General features: G+C 37.5%; 1 protein-coding gene and 1 long non-coding RNA gene across 2 annotated transcripts; both read left to right on the top strand.

The window, feature by feature from the left end:
• The first annotated feature begins 211 nt into the window (after positions 1–211).
• Positions 212–12,232, top strand: LOC146423506 (uncharacterized). Its single transcript, XM_085044680.1, has 8 exons — positions 212–419; positions 1,200–1,322; positions 3,841–3,933; positions 6,651–6,732; positions 7,401–7,437; positions 8,508–8,586; positions 11,194–11,370; positions 12,122–12,232. Exons 1-8 carry the CDS (start codon positions 243–245, stop codon positions 12,215–12,217), a joined length of 864 nt encoding a protein of 287 aa, XP_084900806.1. The 5' UTR covers positions 212–242; the 3' UTR covers positions 12,218–12,232.
• A 254-nt stretch (positions 12,233–12,486) lies between these two features.
• On the top strand, positions 12,487–16,643 carry LOC146423507 (uncharacterized). The gene is made up of 3 exons (XR_014847465.1): positions 12,487–12,665; positions 14,619–14,704; positions 16,477–16,643. It is a non-coding gene; the product is annotated as an uncharacterized LOC146423507 (long non-coding RNA).
• The last annotated feature ends 2,447 nt before the right edge of the window (positions 16,644–19,090 follow it).

The following is a 19,090-nucleotide window of genomic DNA, read 5'->3' on the forward strand; positions in this document are numbered from 1 at the left end:
GGCTTACTGGTTTGTACTGGGAGAGACTGGGAGGGACTGGGGTTGAACTGGTTTATACTGGGATGGACTGGGAGGGAACTGGGATGGACTGGGAATGAACTGGAGGGGAACTGGTTTATACTGGGACAGACTGGGATTGAACTGGGAGGGACTGGAAAAGGACTGGGAGGGGACTGGGGGGGTTACTGGTCTAAACTGGGATGAACTGGGAGAGAACTGGGAGACACTGGGATGGAACTGGGATGGACTGGGATGAACTGGGACAAACTGGGAAGCCCCACTGGGGCTGTACTGGTGCAAACTGGTCCATACTGGTCCATACTGGTCCCTACTGGTCCATACTGGTCCATACTGGTCCATACTGGTCCATACTGGTCCATACTGGGAGCAGAGCGAAGCTGGAGAAGCTCAAGCCGCAGGTTCGCCCCTCCCCCCACCGCCCCTCCCCCACCCGACCGGTCTGACCGGCTGGGGAACTGGGAGGGACTGGGAGGGAACTGGGAGGGAACTGGGAGGGAACTGGGAGGGAACTGGGAGGGACTGGGAGGGACTGGGAGGAGAAATCGCGGCGATTTTTGGGTGAAAAATGAAGATTTTGGAGGTAAAAAGGGAACTGGTTTGTACTGGTTTATACTGGGAGGGAACTGGGATATACTGGGATGAACTGGGAGGGAAGTGGGAGGGACTGGGAGGGACTGGTTTGTACTGGGAGGGACTGGGAGGGGAAAACGGGGTGGTTTTGGGGGGAAAAATGGGGATTTTGGGGTGGAAAATGGGAACTGGTTTGTACTGGGATGGACTGGGAGCTAACTGGGATAAACTGGGATGGAACTGGGAGGGACTGGGAGGAGAAAATGTGGCGATTTTGGGGTGAAAAATGGGAATTTTGGGGTGAAAATTGGGAATTTTCGTGAGAAAAAAGGTAACTGGTTTGTACTGGTTTATACTGGGATGGACTGGTTTGAACTGGGAGCTAACTGGGATGAGCTGGGAAGGACTGGGAGGGGAAAACGTGGCGATTTTGGGGTGAAAAAATCAGATTTTAGGAGCAAAAATTGGGATTTTTGGGGTGGAAAAGGGGAACTGGTCCATACTGGTTTATACTGGTTTATACTGGTCTGAACTGGTCTGAACTGGGATCTCACTGCTCCATACTGGTCTGAACTGGGATCGCCCCAATCTCGCCCCTCCCCCCACAGGACGGTTCTCCCCCCGCGGAGGGGGAGGGGCGAGCGATGACGTCAGCGGCGATGACGTCAGCGGAGGAGGCGGAGCCGGCGGTGACGTCAGAGGGGATGACGTCACAGGGGGCGGTGGGGCAGGTGGGGGAGGGGAGGATGGGGAAATTTGGGGATTTTGGGGAAATTTGGGGATTTTGGGGAATTTTGGGGGAATTTTGGGGATTTGGGGGAATTTGGGATTTTGGACATTTTGGGGAATTTTGGGGATTTTTGGGGATTTTGAGAAATGAGGAGAATTTTGGGGAAGTTGAGGGAATTTTGGGGAATTTTGAGAATTTTGGGAAATTTTGGGAAATTTGGGGATTTTAGGGAATTTGGGGAATTTGGGAATTTTGGGGAATTTGGGGGATTTTGGGGAATTTTTGTACTTTTGGGGAATTTTGAGAATTTTGGGGAATTTTTGGAATTTTGGGGAGGTTTTGGAATTTTGGGGAATTTTTGGAATTTTGGGAAATGGAGATTTTTGGGAATTTTGGGGGAATTTGTGTAATTTTGGGGATTTTGGGAAATATGGAGAATTTTTGGGGATTTGGGGGAATTTGGGGGATTTTTTGAATTTTGCGAAATTTGGGATTTTGGGGAATTATTTGGAGAATTTTTTGGGGAATTTGGGGGAATTTTTTGAATTTTGGAAAATTTTGGTAAATGTTGGGATTTCAGGGGATTTGGAGTTGATTTTTGGGGGAATTTGGGGTATTTTAGGGATTTTTGGGGTGAATTTTTGGGTGGATTTGGGGTAATTTTTAGGTGGATTTTGGGGGATTTTAGGGTGAATTTTTGGGTGGATTTTACTGGTTTTTGGGGTGAATTTTTGGGGTATTTTTGCATATTTTGTGCTATTTTAGGGTGAATTTTTGGGTGGATTTTAGTGCTATTTGGGGTGAATTTTTGGGGTGAATTTGGGTATTTTTGGGTATATTTTTGGCTATTTTAGGGTGAATTTTTGGAGTGGATTTGGGGTTTTTTGGGTACATTTTTGGCAATTTTAGGGTGATTTTTTGGGGGTTTTTTGGGTGATTTTTGAGGTATTTTTATGTGAATTTTTCTGTGGTTTTTGGGGTATTTTTGGGTACATTTTGGGCTATTTTAGGGTAAATTTTTGGGGCATTTTTGGGTGAATTTTGGGCTATTTTAGCGTGAATTTTTGGGGTGAATTTTGGGGTGAATTTGGGGTATTTTTGGGTACATTTTAGGATATTTCAGGGTGAATTTTTGGGTGGATTTTAGTGCTATTTGGGGTGAATTTTTGGGGTGGATTTTGGGTGGATTTTGGGTATTTTTGGGTACATTTTAGGATATTTTAGGGTGATTTTTTGAAGTATTTTTGGGTACATTTTGGGCTATTTCAGGGTGAATTTTTAGGGTGAATTTGAGTAATTTTTGGGTACATTTTAGGATATTTTAGGGTGAATTTTCTGTGGTTTTTGGGGTGGATTTTGGGTATTTTTGGGTATATTTTGGGCAATTTTAGGGTGAATTTTTGGGGGTTTTTTTGGGTATATTTTGAGGTATTTTTATGTGAATTTTTCTGTGGTTTTTGGGGTGGATTTGGGGTATTTTTGGGTACATTTTGGGCTATTTTAGGGTGAATTTTTGGGGTATTTTTGGGTGAATTTTGGGCTATTTTAGCGTGAATTTTTGGGTGAATTTTGGGTTGAATTTGGGGTATTTTTGGGTACATTTTAGGATATTTTAGGGTGAATTTTTAGGGTGAATTTGGGGTATTTTTGGGGGTATTTTTGGGTACATTTTGGGCTATTTCAGGGTGAATTTTTCTGTGGATTTTAGTGGTTTTTTGGGGTGAATTTTTGGGTGAATTTTGGGATATTTTTGGGTGGATTCTGGATGAATTTTGAGTGGATTTTTTGGTGGATTTTAGTGGTTTTAGGGTGATTTTTTGGGGTGGATTTGGGGTTTTTTGGGTACATTTTTGGCAATTTTAGGGTGAATTTTTGGGGGTTTTTTGGGTGATTTTTGAGGTATTTCTGTGTGAATTTTTCTGTGGTTTTTGGGGTGGGTTTGGGGGTATTTTTGGGTACATTTTGGGCTATTTCAGGGTGAATTTTCCTGTGGATTTTAGTGCTATTTGGGGTGAATTTGGGGTATTTTTGGGTACATTTTAGGATATTTTAGGGTGAATTTTTGGGTGGATTTTAGTGCTATTTTAGGGTCAATTTTTGGGGTGGATTTGGGATATTTTTGGGTACATTTTGGGCTATTTTAGGGTGAATTTTTTTGTTTTTTGGGTGACTTTTTGGCTATTTTAGCGTGAATTTTTGGGTGAATTTTGGGGTGGATTTGGGGTAATTTTTGGGGTATTTTTGTGTGAATTTTGGGGTGGATTTTGGGCTATTTTAGGGTGAATTTTTGGGTGAATTTTTGGCTATTTCAGGGTGAATTTTGGGGTGGATTTGGGGTAATTTTTGGGGTATTTTTGGGTGGATTTTGGGCCATTTCAGGGTGAATTTTTGGGATATTTTTGGGTACATTTTGGCTATTTTAGGGTGTATTTTCGGGGTGAATTCGGGGTGGGTTTTGGGTGGATTTGGGGTATTTTTGGGTACATTTTAGGATATTTTAAAGGTGTTTTTTCCCCCAGCTGATGTTCTCTCACTGCACTGATCGCCGCTGGATTCTCCTTGGTCCTCCCAGTGATCCTCCCAGAGTTCTGGCAGTCAGGAGCTCTGTGCAGGTGAGAAATCAGCCAAAATCACCCCAAAATCACCCCAAAAATCACCCTAAAATCACCCAAAAATGACCCCAAAAATCACCCAAAAATTACCCAGAAATGACCCAGAAATGACCCTAAAATGACCCAAAAATGACCCCAAAAATCACCCAAAAATTACCCAGAAATGACCCAGAAATGACCCTAAAATGACCCAAAAATGACCCCAAAAATCACCTAAAAATGACCCAAAAATGACCCAAAAATGACCCCAAAAATCACCCAAAAATGACCCTAAAATGACCCAGAAATGACTCTAAAATGACCCAGAAATGACCCAAAAATGACCCCAAAAATCACCCTAAAGTGACCCAAAAATCACCCTAAAGTGACCCCAGAAATGACCCTAAAGTGACCCAAAATCACCCCAAAAATGAATCAAAAATTACCCCAAAATGAACCAAAAATGACCTTAAAATGATCCAGAAATGACCCAAAAATGACCCAAAAATGAACCAAAAATCACCCAAAATTGACCCCAAAATTACCCCAAAAACCACCCAAAATTACCCCAAAATCACCCCAAAAATCACCCCAAATTGACCCAAAAATGACCCCAAAAATGACCCCAAAAATCACCCAAAAATGACCCTAAAATGACCCAGAAATGACTCTAAAATGACCCAGAAATGACCCAAAAATGACCCCAAATATCACCCTAAAGTGACCCAAAAATCACCCTAAAGTGACCCCAGAAATGACTCTAAAATCACCCAAAATCACCCCAAAAATGAATCAAAAATTACCCCAAAATGAACCAAAAATGACCTTAAAATGATCCAGAAATGACCCAAAAATTACCCAAAAATGAACCCAAAATCACCCAAAATTGACCCCAAAATCACCCCAAAAATCACCCCAAATTGACCCAAAAATTACCCCAAAAATCACCCAAAAATGACCCCAAAAATCACCCAAAAATGACCCAGAAATGACCCTAAAATGACCCAAAAATCACCCAAAAATCACCCTAAAGTGACCCAAAAATGACCCAAAAATGACCCCAAAAATCACCCTAAAGTGACCCAAAATCACCCCAAAAATGAATCAAAAATTACCCCAAAATGAACCAAAAATGACCTTAAAATGATCCAGAAATGACCCAAAAATGACCCAAAAATGAACCAAAAATCACCCAAAATTGACCCCAAAATTACCCCAAAAACCACCCAAAATTACCACAAAATGACCCTAAAGTGAACCTAAAGTGACCCTAAAGTGACCCCAGAAATTATCCAAAAATCACCCTAAATCACCCCAAAAATGACCCCAAAATTGACCCAAAATTACCCCCAAAAATGACCCTAAAGTGACCCCAGGAATTATCCAAAAATCACCTAAAATTACCCCAAAAATGGCCCCAAAATGACCCAAAAATTACCCCAAAAATGACCCAAAATTGAGTCAAAAATTACCCCTAAATGGCCCCAAAATGATCCCAGAAATTAGCCAAAAATGACCCAAAAATTACTCCAAAAGTGACCCAAAATTACCCTAAAGTGACCCAAAATTGACTCTAAAAATGACCCAAAAATGATCCCAAAATGACTCCAAAATTACCCAAAAAAATGTCCCCAAAAATTGACCCTAAAATGACTCCAAAATGACCCCAAATTACCCCAAAAATGACCAAAAATTGACCCCAAAAATGACCCAAAAAATGTCCCTAAAATGACCCAAAATTGACTCCAAAAATGACCCAAAATTACCCCAAAAATTATCCCAAAAATGACCCAAAATTACCCCTAAAATGACCCCAAAAATGGCCCCAAAATGATCCCAAAATTGACCCCAAAATTACCTCAAAAATTATCCCAAAAATGAGCCTAAAATGACCCAAAATTGACTAAAAAGTGGCCCAAAAATGACCCCAAAATGGCCAAAAAATGAGCTTAAAATTGAGTCAAAAATGACCGAAAAATGACCCAAAAATGTGCCTAAAATGACCCAAAATCATCCCAAAAATGACCCAAAAATGGCCCCAAAATGATCCCAAAATCACCCCAAAAGTGACCCAAAAATGGCCCCAGAAATGACTCCAAAATTGACCCAAAAATGACCCAAAATTGAATCAAAAATGACCCAAAATTGAGTCAAAAATGACCCAGAAATGGCCCCAAAAATCACCCAAAAATTACCCCAAAAAAACTCCAAAATGATCCCAAAATTGAGTCCAAAATGACCCAAAAATGACCCTAAAATGACTCCAAAATTACTCCAAAAATACCCCAAACATCCCCAAATCTCCCTCAATCCTCCCCAAATATCCCCAAATCCCCCAAAAATCCCCAAATTGTCCCAAAATATCCCAAAAATTACCTCAACGTGACCCCAAAATTGACTCAAAATCACCCAAAAATGATCCAAAATTACCCCAAAATTGACTCACAAATGACCCCAAAATGACTCCAAATATCCCCAAATCCTCCCCAAATCTCCCCCAAATATCCCAAAATCCCAAAATATCCAAAAAAATCCCCAAAATGCCCCAAAATATCCAAAAAATATCCCAAAAATGACCTCAAAGTGACCCTAAAATGGACCCTAAAATGACCCTAAAATGACCCAAAATTACCCCAAAATTATCCCCAAATCCCCAAAATTATCCCCAAATCCCCAAATATCCCCAAAAATCCCCAAAATATCCCAAAAATCCCCAAAAAATCCCAAATTTTCCCCAGGGCGCCATCGGCCTGCAGAGGTCAGACAGTTTGCCCAGAAGGCAAAGAGGAAATTCCCAAAATCCCAGACCTCGATCCCAGGGTGAGAAATTTGGGAATTTTGGGGAAATTTGGGTGATTTGGGATTTTTTGGGATTTTTGGGGATTTTTTGGAGTGATTTTGGGATGGAATTTTGGGGATTTTTTTGGGATTTCTTGGGATTTTTTGGGTGATTTGGGATTTTTTGAGGATATTTTGGGGAATTTGGGGGGATTTTGGGGATTTTGGGGATTTGGGATTTTATGAGGAATTTTTGGGGATTTTTGGGGGGATTTTTGGGAATTTCTTGGATTTTTGGGATTTCTTGGGGATTTTTTATTATTTTTTGGGGATTTTCATTTTGGGTTTTCAGGGGATTTTGGGGATTTTTTTTGAGTTTTTTTGGTGGATTTTTGGGGAGATTTTTGGGGGATTTTTGAGGGATGTTTTGGGATGGAATTTTGGGGATTTTTTGGGTTTTTTGGGTGATTTAAGGTGATTTTCAGGTGATTTTGGGTGATTTGGGATTTTTTTTATATTTGGGGGTTTTTTTGCAGTGGATTTGGAGATGATTTTGGGAATTTTGGGGAATTTTGTGGTGGATTTGGGAGAAATTTGGGTGGTTTTGGGTGGATTTTGGTTGATTTTGGGTGGTTTTGAGCAATTTTGGGGTGATTTTGGGTATTTTTGGGTGAATTTGGGGTGATTTTGGTGCTGATTTTTCCCCCCAGGTGCTCTGGCAATGCAGTTGGATGCTCAGTCGTACAGGTGAGCTGATCAAAGTGACCAAAATCACCCAAAAATCACCCAAAAGTGACCCAAAAACTGACCCAAAAATGACCCAAAGTTAATCCCAAAACTGACCCAAAAATGATCCATAATGGACCCAAATAAGATCCCAAACTCATCCCAAAAATAACCCAAAACTGGACCTAAAAATGACCCAAAGTTGATCCCAAAATTGACCCAAAATGGACCAAAAAATGACCCAAAAATGGACTCCAAAAGACCCCAAAACTGCCCAAAAATAACCCCAAAAACCCCCAAACTGCCCCAAAGTTCTCCCAGTTCCCAGTTCTCCCAGTTCCCCAGTAATCAATCCCAGTTCCCCAGTTCTCCCAGTTCAGTTCCCCAGTTCTCCCAGTTCAGTTCCCCAGTAATCCCAGTTCTCCCAGTTCCCAGTCCTCACTCCCAGTTCTCACTCCCAGTTCCCAGTCCTCACTCCCAGTTCTCCCAGTTCTCCCAGTTCCCAGTGCTCCAGTAATCAATCCCAGTTCAGTTCCCCAGTTCTCCCAGTTCAGTTCCCCAGTCCTCACTCCCAGTTCTCCCAGTACTCAATCCCAGTTCTCCCAGTACTCAATCCCAGTTCTCCCAGTTCAGCTCCCCAGTAATCCCAGTCCTCCCAGTTCCCAGTCCTCACTCCCAGTTCCCCAGTAATCAATCCCAGTTCCCAGTTCTCCCAGTTCCCCAGTAATCCCAGTTCAGTTCCCCAGTTCTCCCAGTTCTCCCAGTTCCCCAGTTCTCCCAGTGCTCACTCCCAGTTCCCAGTTCTCCCAGTTCAGTTCCCCAGTAATCCCAGTTCTCCCAGTTCCCAGTCCTCACTCCCAGTTCAGTTCTCCAGTTCTCCCAGTTCAGTTCCCAGTTCAGTTCCCAGTTCTCCCAGTTCAGTTCCCCAGTTCTCCCAGTTCAGTTCCCCAGTTCCCAGTTCTCCCAGTAACCCCAGTTCTCCCAATTCCCCAGTTCTCACTCCCAGTTCTCCCAGTTCCCAGTTCAGTTCCCCAGTTCTCCCAGTTCCCAGTTCTCCCAGTTCAGCTCCCCAGTAATCCCAGTTCTCCCAGTTCATGTCTGCAGCTGGCCGAACTGGAGCGCAGGGTGAGAGAAGCTTTGGCTGAGCGAGAGCGACTGCTGCGCGCCAGGGTAGGAAATTCACGTTTTAAATTCCTTTTTTCCCTTTTTTCCAACCTTTTCCCCATTTTTCTACCTTTTCCCTTGTTCTTCCCTTTTTTCTACCTTTTTTCCCCTCATTTTTGCCTTTTTTCCACCATTTTTTCCTCTTTTTCTACTATTTTTCTTTCATTTTTTCTTCATTTTTCCACCCTTTTTCCCCTCATTTTTCCCTTTTTTCCCCTTTTTCCAACCTTTTCCCCATTTTTCTACCCTTTTTCCCCCTCATTTTTGCCTTTTTTCACCATTTTTCCCTCTTTTTCTACTATTTTCCCCTCGTTTTTCCACATTTCTTCCTCCTTTTTCCACCTTTTCCCCTCACTTTTTACTTTTTTCCCTCACATTATCTTTCCCTCATTTTTGCCTTTTTTCCCCCTTTTCCCACCATTTCCCTCCTCTTTTTCTACTATTTTTCCTTCATTTTTCCACCTTTTCCACAATTTTTCCCCCTTTTTCTGCCCTTTTTCACATTTTCCTTTTTCCCCTCATTTCTTCCTTTTTTCCCCTCACATTGCCCTCATTTTTCCCTCACAATTTTGCCCATTTTCCCCTCATTTTTTCCTTTTTTCCCCCTCAAATTTCCCTCATTTTCCCTCTAATTTTCCCGCCATTTTCCCCTCACATTTTCCCTCATTTTTTGCTCACATTTCTCTCCATTTTTCACTCACATTTTTCACCATTTTCCCCTCACAATTTTTACCATTTTCCCTCACTTTTCCCTCACATTTTCCCCTCATTTTTCACTCATTTTCCCCTCAATTTCCCCTCATTTTTCCTCACATTTCTCTCCATTTTTCCCTCACATTTTTTCCCATTTTCCCTCAATTTCACCACATTTTCCCCTCACGTTTTCCACTCTTTTTCAGTCACATTTTCCACATTTTTCCCTCACATTTTTGCCAATTTCCCCCTCATAATTTCTGCCATTTTCCCCTCACTCTTCCCGTATTTTTTAGCTCACATTTTTGCCCATTTTCCCCTCACGTTTTCCGGCCCTTTTCCCCTCACATTTCTCTCCATTTTCCCCTCACAATTTCCACCATTTTCCCCTCAATTTCCCCACATTTTTCCCTCACAATTTCCCACATTTTTCCTCTCACTTTTCCCGCCTTTTTCCCTCATTTTCCCTCACATTTTTGCCCATTTTCCTTCACATTTTCCCCCCATAATTTCTGCCATTTTCTCCTCACATTTTTCACCATTTTTCCCTCAGTTTTTGCTCACATTTTCCCCTCAGATTTCCCATATTTTCCCTCACATTTTTGCCCATTTTCCCCTCAATTTCCTCACATTTTTCCCTCACATTTCTTCTCCATTTTCCACTCACCTTTCCCCCCCATTTTCCCCTCACATTTTCCTCATTTTTCTCTCACATTTTTGCCCATTTTCCCCTCAACTTCCCCACATTTTTCCATCATAATTTCTGCCATTTTTCCCTCACATTTTCCATAATTTTTCCCTCATATTTCTCTCCATTTTCTGCTCATTTTTCTCTCACATTTTCCACCACTTTCGCCTCAATTTCCCCACATTTTTCCCTCACATTTCTCTCCATTTCGCCCTCACATTTTTCTCTCATATTTTTTGCCCATTTTTCCCCTCACATTTCCTTCATTTTCCCTCAAAATTTTCCCTCAATTTCTCTCCATTTTCCCCTCACATTTTTCACCATTTTTCCCTCATTTTCCCTCACATTTTTTCTCCATTTTTCCCTCACATTTTTCACCATTTTCCCTCACATTTCCCCCCCTTTTTCCCTCATAATTTCTGCCATTTTCCCTCACATTTTTCCCTCACATTTTCCCTCATTTTTGCTCACATTTTTCCCACATTTTTCCCTCAAATTTCTCTCCACTTTTCCCTCATAATTTCTGCCATTTCCCCTTCAATTTCCCCACATTTTCCCTCATTTTTCCCTCAGATTTTTCCCCATTTTCCCCTCACATTTTCCCGCCATTTCCCCCTCATAATTTCTGCCATTTTTCCCTCACATTTTTCACCATTTTCCCCTCGATTTCCCCACATTTTTCCCTCACATTTCCCTCATTTTTTCCTCACTTTTCCCTCATTTTTGGGTCACATTTTCCCTCATTTTCCCCTCACTTTTTTGCCCATTTTCCCCTCACATTTTTCCCTCATAATTTCTGCCATTTTTCCCTCACATTTTTCACCATTTTCCCCTCGATTTCCCCACATTTTTCCCTCACATTTCCCTCATTTTTTCCTCACTTTTCCCTCATTTTTGGGTCACATTTTCCCTCATTTTCCCCTCAATTTCCCCACATTTTTCCCTCACATTTCCCTCATTTTTTCCTCACTTTTCCCTCATTTTTGGGTCACATTTTCCCTCATTTTCCCCTCACTTTTTTTGCCCATTTTCCCTCACATTTTTCCCCTCACAATTTCTGCCATTTTCCCCTCATTTTCCCCTCAGATTTCCCATATTTTCCCTCACTTTTTTCCTCCATTTTCCACTCACCTTTTCCCGCCATTTTCCCTCACACTTGGGGGTGGTTTCGGTGGGCGTGGCTACAAGTGGGCGTGGTCAGAGTGGGCGTGACTTCAACCCTCTCTCCACAGGAAGCCAGGCGAGCCGCCAAAGCCACGCCCACTGAAGCCACGCCCACAACCGAGGCCACGCCCTCTCCCACCGAGTCCACACTCCCTTCCAGTCAAACCACGCCCCCTGCCGGCCAGGCCACGCCCACTGCCAGTCAGACCACGCCCCCTGCCGGCCAGGCCACGCCCCCTGCTGAGGTAACGACTCCAATTTTGGGGTAAAAATTCACTTTTTTGGGGTAAAAATTCACTTTTTTGGGGTAATAACTCCGATTTTTGGGGTTTCGACCCTCTTTTTTGGGGTAAAACCTCCAAATTTTGGGGTGAAAAACTCCAGTTTTTGGGGTAATATTCCAATTTTTGGATTTTAACCCTCATTTTTGGGCTAATAACTCAAATTTTGGGGTAAAAACTCCAATTTTGGGGGTAAAAGTTCATATTTTGGGATAACAACTCCAATTTTTGGGGTTCAATTCACATTTTTGGGGTAAAAACTCCATTTTTTGGGTAATAACTCCAATTTTTGGCATTTCAACCTCATTTTTGGAGTAATAACTCACTTTTTTGGGGCAATAATTCACATTTTTGGGGTAAAAAATTCACATTTTAGGGGTAAGAACTCCAATTTTGGGGTAAAAATTCCCATTTTTGGGGTTTCGACCCTCATTTTTGGGGTAAAACCTCCAATTTTTGGGGTAAAATCGCCAATTTTGGTGTTTCGCTCCTCATTTTTGGGCTAATAATTCACATTTTTGGGGTAAAAATTCACATTTTTTGGGGTAAAAATTCAGATTTTTTGATAATAATTCACATTTTTGGGGTAAAAATTCACATTTTGGGGTTTTCAACCGCATTTTTGGGCTAATAATTCACTTTTTTGGGGTAAAAACTCACTTTTTTGGGTTAATAACCCCAAATTTTTTACAATAATTTCGATTTTTGGCTCCAGCCAGACCTGCTGCTCGCTCTCAAGTCCCGAGGCCATCGCCCTGAGTGCATCAGGGAAATTGGGATTTTTGGGCAAAAATTCACTTTTTTGGGGTAAAAACTCCAATTTTGGGGTAATAATTCCCATTTTTGGACTTTCAACCTCATTTTTGGGGTAATAATTCACATTTTTGGGGTAAAAATTCACATTTTTGGGTTATAAACTCCCATTTTTGGGGTAATAACTCCAATTTTTTGGCTAATAATTCACATTTTTGGGGTAAAAACTCCAAATTTTGGGGTAATAATTCACTTTTTTTTATAATAATTTCAATTTTTGGGTTAATAATTCACATTTTTTGATAAAAATTTCGATTTTTGTCTCCAGCCAGACCTGCTGCTCGCTCTCAAATCCCGCGGCCATCGCCCTGAGTGCATCAGGGAAATTGGGATTTTGGGGAATTCCCTGCGAGGACCTCTGACCAAGATGGGAGGGAGAATCAAAACCTGGAGACGGCGCTGGTTCCACCTGGACCCCAGCAGGAGGGTGCTGGCCTATTATGGGGGTAAAAACGGGGATTTTGGGAAAATTTGGGGAGAAAATGGGAATTTTGGGAAAATTTTGGGTAAAAATGGGATTTTTTGGGGAAATTTTGGGGAAAAAATGGAATTTTGGGGAAAATTTGGGGGGAAAATGGGATTTTTGGAAATTTGGGGGAAAAGTGGGATTTTCGGGGAAATTTGGGGTAAATGGGATTTTTGGGGTTTTGGGGAAAATTTGGGGGAATTTAGGGGGAAATTTGGGGTAAAAAAGAATCCAAACCTGGAGACGGCGCTGGTTCCATTTGGACCCTCAGAGACGAGTGCTGGCCTATTATGGGGGTAAAAATGGGGATTTTGGGGAAATTTGGGGAGAAAATGGGAATTTTTGGGAAATTTGGGGTAAAAATGGGATTTTTCAGGAAAAAATGGGGGAAAAATGGGATTTTTTGGGGAAATTTGGGGAAAAAATTGGGATTTATGGAGAAATTTGGGGGAAAAATTGGGATTTTTGGGGAGAAAAATGGGATTTTGGAGGAAATTTGGGGAAAAAATGGGATTTTTGGAGAAATTTGGGGGAGAAATTGAGATTTTGGGGGGAAATTTGGCTTATTATGGAGGTAAAATAATAGGGGATTTTGGGAAAATTTGGGGGTAAAAATGGGATTTTTTTGCAGAAATTTGGGGGGAAAAAAAGAGATTTTTGGAGAAATTTGGGGGTAAAAATGGGATTTTGGAGGAAATTTGGGGGATTTTAGGTGGAAATTTGGCTTATTTTGGAGGTAAAAATGGGATTTTTGGGAAAAATTTGGGGATTTTGGGGGAAAATTTGGAGAAAAAAATGAGAAAAATAGTAAAAACCACGAGAAAAAAAACTTGTGAAATTGAAAATGAGAATATTTGGGATTTTGGGGATTTAATTTGAGTCTAAAAAACCCAAATTGCATTATTTGGAGGTATTTTGGGTCAATAAATGACTTTTTTGGGTTAATAAATGACTTTTTTTGGGACAATAAATGACTTTTTTGGATTAATGAATTTTTTGGGTCAATAAATGAGTTTTTTGGGTCAATAAATGAGTTTTTGGGTCAATAAATTACTTTTTTAGATTAATGAGTTTTTTGGGACAATAAATGAATTTTTTGGGACAATAAATGAATTTTTTGGGTCAATAAATGACATTTTTTGGGTCAATAAATTACTTTTTTTGGGACAATAAATGAGTTTTTTGGATTAATGAATTTTTTGGGTCAATAAATGAGTTTTTTTGGTCAATAAATGACTTTTTTGGGACAATAAATGACTTTTTTGGGACAATAAATGACTTTTTTGGACAATAAATGACTTTTTTTGGGTCAATAAATTACTTTTTTGGATTAATGAATTTTTTGGGACAATAAATGAATTTTTTGGGTCAATAAATGATTTTTTTGGTCAATAAATGACTTTTTTTGGGTCAATAAATAACTTTTTTGGATTAATGAATTTTTGGGACAATAAATGACTTTTTTGGGACAATAAATGACTTTTTTGGGTCAATAAATGACTTTTTGGGTCAATAAATTACTTTTTTTGGGACAATAAATCACTTTTTGAGTCAATAAATGAATTTTTTTGGGACAATAAATGACTTTTTTGGGTCAATAAATGACTTTTTGAGTCAATAAATGACTTTTTTGGGTCAATAAATGACTTTTTGGGTCAAGAAATGACTTTTTTGGGTCAAGAAATGACTTTTTTGGATTAATGAATTTTTTGGGACAATAAATTACTTTTTTTGGGTTAATAAATGACTTTTTTGGGACAATAAATGAGTTTTTTGGGTCAATAAATGACTTTTTTTGGGTATAAAATCACAGGAAAAAATAGAAAAATTGGGATTTATATTGAAAAATTCTATTAAAAATTCTATTAAAAATTCTATTAAATTTTTTTAAATAAAAAACTTTATAATTTGAATTTTTTTACCTTTTTTTCAGACCAAGCTCAGACCAAGCTGAAAGGAGTGATTTATTTCCAAGCCATCGAGGAGGTTTGGTATGATCCTGGCAGAGTCGCTGGAAAGGTGAGAAAAAAAGGGAAAAAATTGGATTTTTTTTTTTAGTTATTTGATGAATTAAATCTCAAAAAAAGAAATTTAAAAAATTTTGTTTAAATCGTTTAAAAAAATAATTTAAAAAAAATTTAAAAATCAAAATACTTTTAAAAAAGAATGAATTATAAATGATATAAAATAATTATTTCTGATCTCAAATTTTTGTTTTTTACCTCAAATTGATGATTTTTTACCTATTTGATGAATGAAATCTCAAAAAAATAATTTTTTTAAAACAAAATAAAATTTTTTTAAATCATTTAAAAATAATTTTAAAATAATTTTTAAAAAATTAGAGTCAAAATAAAAAAATATAACTTTAAAAATAACAAATTAGAAATGATATTAAATAATTATTTCTGACCTCAAATTGATGATTTTTTACATATTTGATCAATTAAATCTCCCCAAAAAACAATATAAAAATCCAATTTAAATCCAACAGAAAATCAAATTTAAATTTAAAAAAATCCAATTTAAATAAAAAAAATCCAATTTAAATTAAAAAAAAATCCAATTTAAATTAAAAAATCCAATTAAATCCAACAAAAAATCCAATTTAAATCCAACAAAAAAATCACATTTAAAACAACAAAAAATCCAATTTAAGTCCAACAGAAAAACCAATTTAAATCAAAAAATCTAATTTGAATCAAAGAAAAATCCAATTTAAATCCATCAAAAATCCAATTTGAATCCAACAGAAAATCCAATTTAAATTAAAAAATCCAATTTAATCAAGCGAAAAATCAAATTTAAATCAAAGAAAAAATCTATTTTAAATCCAATTAAAAAATCCAATTTAAATTAAAAAACCCAATTTAAATCCACAAAAAATCCAATTTAAATCAAACCAAAAATCCAATTTAAATCCAAAAATCCCATTTAAATCCAACAAAAAATCCAATTAAACCTCCTAAAAAAAATACAAAAATCAAATTTATATCAAAAAATCCAATTTAAATCCACAAAAAATCCAATTTAAATCAAAAAATCAAATTTAAATCCAATAAAAAATCCAATTTAAATAAAAAAATTCTATTTAAATTAAAAAGTCCAGATTAAATCAAAGAAAAAATCCAATTTAAATCCAACAAAAAATCCAATTTAAATCCAACAGAAAATCCAATTTAAATCCAAGCAAAAATCCAATTTAAATCAACCAAAAATCCAATTTAAATCCACAAAAATCCAATTAAATCAACAAAAAATCCAATTTAAATCAAAAAATCCAATTTAAATCCACAAAAATCCAATTAAAATCAAAGAAAAAATCCAATTTATATCAAAGAAAAATCCAATTTATATCAAAGAAAAATCCAATTTATATCAATGAAAAATCCAATTTATATCAATGAAAAATCCAATTTATATCAATGAAAAATCCAATTTAAATAAAAAAATCCAATTTATATTAAAGAAAAATCCAATTTAAATCAAAGAAAAATCCAATTTAAATTAAAAAAACTAATTTAAATTTTAAAAATCCAATTTAAATTTTAAAAAAATCCAATGTAAATAAAAAAATCCCATTGAAATCCAACCAAAAATCCAATTTAAATCAAAGAAAAATCCCATTGAAATCCAACCAAAAATCCAATTTAAATCAACCGACAAACCACAAAACCCACAAAACAATCAATTTTTTACCTCAACATTTACAGACAACATAAAATATTCATTTCTAACCTCAGAATTGAATACAAAACACTCATTTCCACCCCCAAAATCTCATTTTCCAGAGTCCCAACCCTCGTTTGACATTTTGCCTCAAGACCTACGAGAGACTCTTCTGGCTGGTGGCTCCCAGTGCTGAGGCTCTGCGCCTCTGGATGGACGCCGTGCTCACCTTGACCAGGGCTGAGGGGACATTCTGAATTTATTTTAAATGTTTTAATAATTATTTCTGGGTTTTCCCCTTTTTTCCCCTTTTTTTTCTTCATTAATTCTGATTTTTCCCCTTTTTTTCCTCATTAATTCTGATTTTTTCCCCTTTTTTCTACTCATTTTCCCTTTTTTTCTCCCTTTTTCCTACTCATTATTCCTGATTTTTTCCCCTTTTTTCTACTCATTTTCCCCTTTTTTCTACTCATTTTTCCCTTTTTCTACTCTCTCCTTTTCCCCTTTTTTCTCCCTTTTTTCTACTAATTTTTCCCTTTTTTCTACTCTTTTTTCCACCCATTGCCCTCTGGATGGACGCCGTGCTCACCTTGACCAGGGCTGAGGGGACATTCTGAATTAATTTTTAAATGTTTTAATAATTATTTCTGGGTTTTCCCCTTTTTTCCCTTTTTTTCCCTTTTTTTCTGATTTTTTTCCCCTTTTTTCTACCCTTTTTTCCCATTTTTTCCTCATTAATTCTGATTTTTTTTCCTCTTTTTTCCTACTCATTTGCCCCTTTTTTTCCTGACTTTTCTCCCCTTTTTTCTACCCTTTTTCCCTTTTTTCCTCATTATTTCTGATTTTTCCCCTTTTTTCTACCCTTTTTTCCCTTTTTTTCCACATTATTTCTCAATTTTTCCCCTTTTTTCTACTCATTATTGCTGATTTTCCCCTTTTTTTCCTCATTAATTCTGATTTTTTCCCCTTTTTTCTACTCATTTTCCCCTTTTTTCTACTCATTTTTCCCTTTTTCTACTCTCTCCTTTTCCCCTTTTTTCTCCCTTTTTTCTACTCATTTTTCCCTTTTTTCTACTCTTTTTCCTACCCTTTTCCCCCTGGATGGACGCCGTGCTCACCCTCACCAGAGCTGAGGGAACATTCTGATTTAATTTTTAAATTTTTAATAATTATTTCTGGGTTTTAATTGATATTTCTGGGGTTTTCACTTTTTTCTGATTTTTTTCCCCTTTTTTCTACTTTTTTTCCCTTTTTTCTACCCTTCTTTCCCTTTTTTCCCCTCATTATTTCTGATTTTCCCCCTGTTTTCTACTCATTTTTCCCACTTTATCTACTCACTTTCCCCCCTTTTTTCTACTTATTTCTGCTTTTTCGCTTTTTTCCCTCATTAATTCTGATTTTTCCCCCTTTTTTTCTACTCTTTTTTTCCCCTTTTTTCTACCCTTTCCCCCCCTTTTTTCTACTCATTATTCTGCAATTTTTTTCCCTTTTTTCCTACTCTTTTTTTTTTTCTTTTTTCCTCATTATTTCTGATTTTTTCCCCTTTTTTCTACTCTTTTTTCCCCCTTTTTTCTACACTTTCCCCCTGGATGGACGCCGTGCTCACCCTCACCAGAGCTGAGGGAACATTCTGAATTATTTTTAAATTTTTAATAATTATTTCTGGGTTTTCCCCTTTTTTCCCTTTTTTTCCCCCTTTTTTTCCCTTTTTTTCTGATTTTTTCCCCTTTTTTCTACCTTTTTCCCCCTTTTTTCTACTCATTATTTCTGATTTTTCCCCTTTTTTCTACTCATTTTTCTCTTTTTCCCCTTTTTTCTACTCATTTTTTCCTTTTTTCTACCCTTTTTTCCCTTTTTCCCCTCATTATTTCTGATTTTTCCCCTTTTTTCTACTCATTTTCCCTGTTTTCCTCCCTTTTTCCTACTCATTATTCCTGATTTTTTCCCCTTTTTTCTACTCATTTTCCCCTTTTTTCTACTCATTTTTCCCTTTTCTCCCCCTTTTTTCTACTTTTTCCCTTTTTTCTACTCTTTTCCCCCTTTTTCCCGCTTTTTTCTATTCATATTTCTGCTTTTTTCCCCTTTTTTCTACTCATTATTCCTGATTTTTCCCTTTTCCCCCCCTTTTTTCTACTCATTTTTCCCTATTTTCCACTCTTTTTTCCCTTTTTCCCCTCATTTTTTCCACCCTTTTCTCCCCAAAATCCACCTGGGAACACTGCTGTATTTATTAAAGCTTATTTTGGGAAAAAACCCAATTTCTGGTTATTTTGGGCCTTAAGGAGATTTTCTAATTATATTTAACAATGAAAATAACAATAAAAAATTATTAAAAACTATAACGGTAATAGCAGTAAGACTTAAGAAAAATTGAAAAATTATTATAATAACGATTATAAAAACGGTAATAATGATATTAGATGGTTAATAATGATTTCTCCACCGTTTTATGGGTTTAAATTTAGGGGAAAATCCAACTTTTTGGGTGTTTTTAAAGGTTCGAATTAATGTGGGGAATGTGAGGGGAAAATGGTGAAAAATGTGAGAAAAAACCAGAAAATATGAGGGGGAAAATAGTGAAAAATGAGGAAAAAAGGTGAAAAATATGAGGGAAAAAAAGAAACAAAATAAGAGGGAAAAAGAGTGGAAAATATGAGGGGAAAAGGGTGAAAAATGAGGGGAAAAAACAGAAAATATGAGGGAAAAAAGGTGAAAAATGTGAGGGAAAAAGAATGA

The sequence above is a fragment of the Lichenostomus cassidix genome, unplaced genomic scaffold (genome assembly GCF_008360975.1).
Source record: "Lichenostomus cassidix isolate B80296 unplaced genomic scaffold, HeHo_3.0 HiC_scaffold_37, whole genome shotgun sequence".
Classification (NCBI taxonomy): domain Eukaryota; kingdom Metazoa; phylum Chordata; class Aves; order Passeriformes; family Meliphagidae; genus Lichenostomus; species Lichenostomus cassidix.